The sequence below is a fragment of the Eimeria mitis genome, genomic scaffold, assembly GCF_000499745.2.
Source record: "Eimeria mitis Houghton genomic scaffold, Emh_scaff216, whole genome shotgun sequence".
Classification (NCBI taxonomy): Eukaryota; Apicomplexa; class Conoidasida; order Eucoccidiorida; family Eimeriidae; genus Eimeria; species Eimeria mitis.
In genome coordinates, this window is record NW_013570485.1 from 11,104 (window position 1) to 11,471 (window position 368).

Here is a 368-nt window from a genome sequence, read left to right on the forward strand (position 1 = left end):
CTTGTACAATAGATATATCTATTTATTTATTAATTTATTTTATTTTATTTATTTATTTTATTTTATTTATTTATTTTATTTATTTTATTTATTTTATTTATTTATTTAGGCTGCGGGTGCGCACGAGTGGGGGCCGCGTTTACTTTTATAATAAAGAGACAAAAGCAGCAACATGGAGGGCCCCTGAGGAGCTGCAGCAGCTGCTGCAGCGGATAGACAAAGCAGCAGCAGCAATTGCTGCTCTTGATGATGATGAGTGGGAAACACCAGACGAAGAAGAACAGCAGCAGCAGCAGCAGCAGCAGCAGCAGCAGCAGCAGCAGCAGCAGAGGCAGCAGCAGGAAACAGCTAGATCTGCGGTGGTGCAA

At 41.3% G+C, this 368-nt stretch overlaps 1 protein-coding gene across 1 annotated transcript in view; it reads left to right on the forward strand.

Moving 5' to 3' along the window:
* EMH_0003900 (FF domain-containing protein, putative) overlaps window positions 1–368 on the forward strand; it is a gene marked incomplete at both ends in the record, with an annotated part of 3,797 nt that overhangs the window by 2,634 nt on the left and 795 nt on the right. The window contains one exon of the mRNA XM_013496543.1: window positions 110–366. Coding sequence (XP_013351997.1) covers window positions 110–366 — 257 coding nt within the window. The remainder of the gene's footprint in view (window positions 1–109; window positions 367–368) is intronic.